At 46.1% G+C, this 282-nt stretch overlaps 1 protein-coding gene across 1 annotated transcript in view; it reads right to left on the bottom strand.

Moving 5' to 3' along the window:
- The window catches only part of LOC119593827 (heat shock protein 75 kDa, mitochondrial-like), a 35,708-nt gene that overhangs the window by 10,662 nt on the left and 24,764 nt on the right, over positions 1 to 282 (bottom strand). Inside the window, exon 8 of the mRNA XM_037942857.1 lies at positions 30 to 215. Coding sequence (XP_037798785.1) covers positions 30 to 215 — 186 coding nt within the window. The remainder of the gene's footprint in view (positions 1 to 29; positions 216 to 282) is intronic.

Below are 282 nucleotides of genomic sequence, written 5' to 3'. Positions count from 1 at the left end.
CAAAACTCCCGAATTAAATCTCACTTCACCTTCTTTGATGAAAATCCCGTAGTCGGCGAAGAACTTGGCATAGCTCTCTGGATCCTTCCGAGATTTGTCAAAGAGGAACCGGATGGCCCTGTTCTGAATGACGGTGCGAAGCCTCCGGATGAGAGCCGAGTCCTGGAGCAATTCCCGGCTCAGGTTGAGTGGAATGTCCTCGCTATCCACAACACCTGTTGATAAAGATTCATTACATGTGCTGTTCCTTTTGAAACAATAACATACTGCTGAAAATTACTT

The sequence above is a fragment of the Penaeus monodon genome, chromosome 32 (genome assembly GCF_015228065.2).
Source record: "Penaeus monodon isolate SGIC_2016 chromosome 32, NSTDA_Pmon_1, whole genome shotgun sequence".
Lineage (NCBI taxonomy): Eukaryota > Metazoa > Arthropoda > Malacostraca > Decapoda > Penaeidae > Penaeus > Penaeus monodon.
The sequence above is the reverse complement of the archived record's forward strand: the minus strand, read 5'-3'. Positions and strand labels throughout refer to the sequence as shown.